A 1,070-nucleotide genomic window follows, 5' to 3' on the forward strand; every position below is an offset into this window, starting at 1 on the left:
AAAGTAACAAAAAAAGGAGGGATAACGTACTGTCGCCGGCAATCCAGCCCCAAGCATAGAGGATGGAGAGAGCGATAAGCCTGAAGAACGGGGTGGCACTGGAGGTTGCAAGGAGAACCATGTAGATGAAGAACGAGCCCTTGAACAGATGCGCCAGCGCCCACTGCGGCTGATCGTACCTGTTTTCTCCCACGATCCAGACGGCAATCATCTCCCAGGCCACGCTCTTGATGCCCTCTAGTATCGTCGGGCTCGGGGCGGCGGCGGTGGTCATGGTCCAGTAGGCATCCGAGCTCCTCGCAAGCCCGTAGAGGCCGAGATTGCACAGGGAGAAGGAAACGAGCGTTGCCGCAGTGGCCGGGAGCATGAGACGGCCCGTTCGTCTGAATGCGCCAACCGACAGGGTAGAGAGGGCATCCTGATGGCAGCCGGAGCGGATCAGCTGGATCGTCTTGAGGGAGTTGACGAAGCCCAGGAGGACGAGGAAGACGGAGACGGCAGCATTGCCCTGGCCGATGAGGCGCAGGTACGGGTTCTGGAACAGCCTCCTGGGCCCGTCGGTCGATATGGAGGGCGGCATGACGCTGCGAGCAAAGCAAAGGGTGACATGGCTGGCAACGACGAAGAGAGCAGCAATCCCTCGGAGGCCCTATTGAGTTGACGATGATGTCGAGACGGGGTCAGCAAAATCTGCGGCCGGTGGAGTCGCAAGGTCTGTTAATCAATATCGCATCTCCGATCTGATTCTGATTCTGATATTGATATCTCTTTTTTTCTGGGGGGTGAGGGCGGTTGATATTGCACGTACATCAGCCCATCGGGTGTCGATAAACGGCTTTGCCAAAGGTCCTGCCTTGGAGGCCATCGCGAGAAGTGAATAGGAAAATGAAGGGGAAAAAACAAGGCCCAAGAAGAAACAAGGTCTATATCAATGCAGGTCTAGAGAGGAACAGCAGGGCCGTGGAGAGGGAAGAAGCGGTATTCTCCCCTGAGCGTTGAAAAGGGGGCATAAAAAAAAAAGGGAAGCGAGAGGCTGAACCCGCAAGAATGAACGATGCAGCTCGACCGGG

At 56.3% G+C, this 1,070-nt stretch overlaps 1 protein-coding gene across 1 annotated transcript in view; it reads right to left on the reverse strand.

Annotated features, from left to right (window-relative positions):
* Positions 1–580, reverse strand: part of TERG_03108 (uncharacterized protein) — a gene marked incomplete at both ends in the record, with an annotated part of 1,114 nt that extends 534 nt beyond the window's left edge. The window contains one exon of the mRNA XM_047748025.1: positions 119–580. Coding sequence (XP_047603999.1) covers positions 119–580 — 462 coding nt within the window. The remainder of the gene's footprint in view (positions 1–118) is intronic.
* Between the last annotated feature and the right edge of the window lie 490 nt (positions 581–1,070).

This window comes from Trichophyton rubrum (genome assembly GCF_000151425.1).
Source record: "Trichophyton rubrum CBS 118892 genomic scaffold supercont2.3, whole genome shotgun sequence".
Classification (NCBI taxonomy): Eukaryota; Fungi; Ascomycota; class Eurotiomycetes; order Onygenales; family Arthrodermataceae; genus Trichophyton; species Trichophyton rubrum.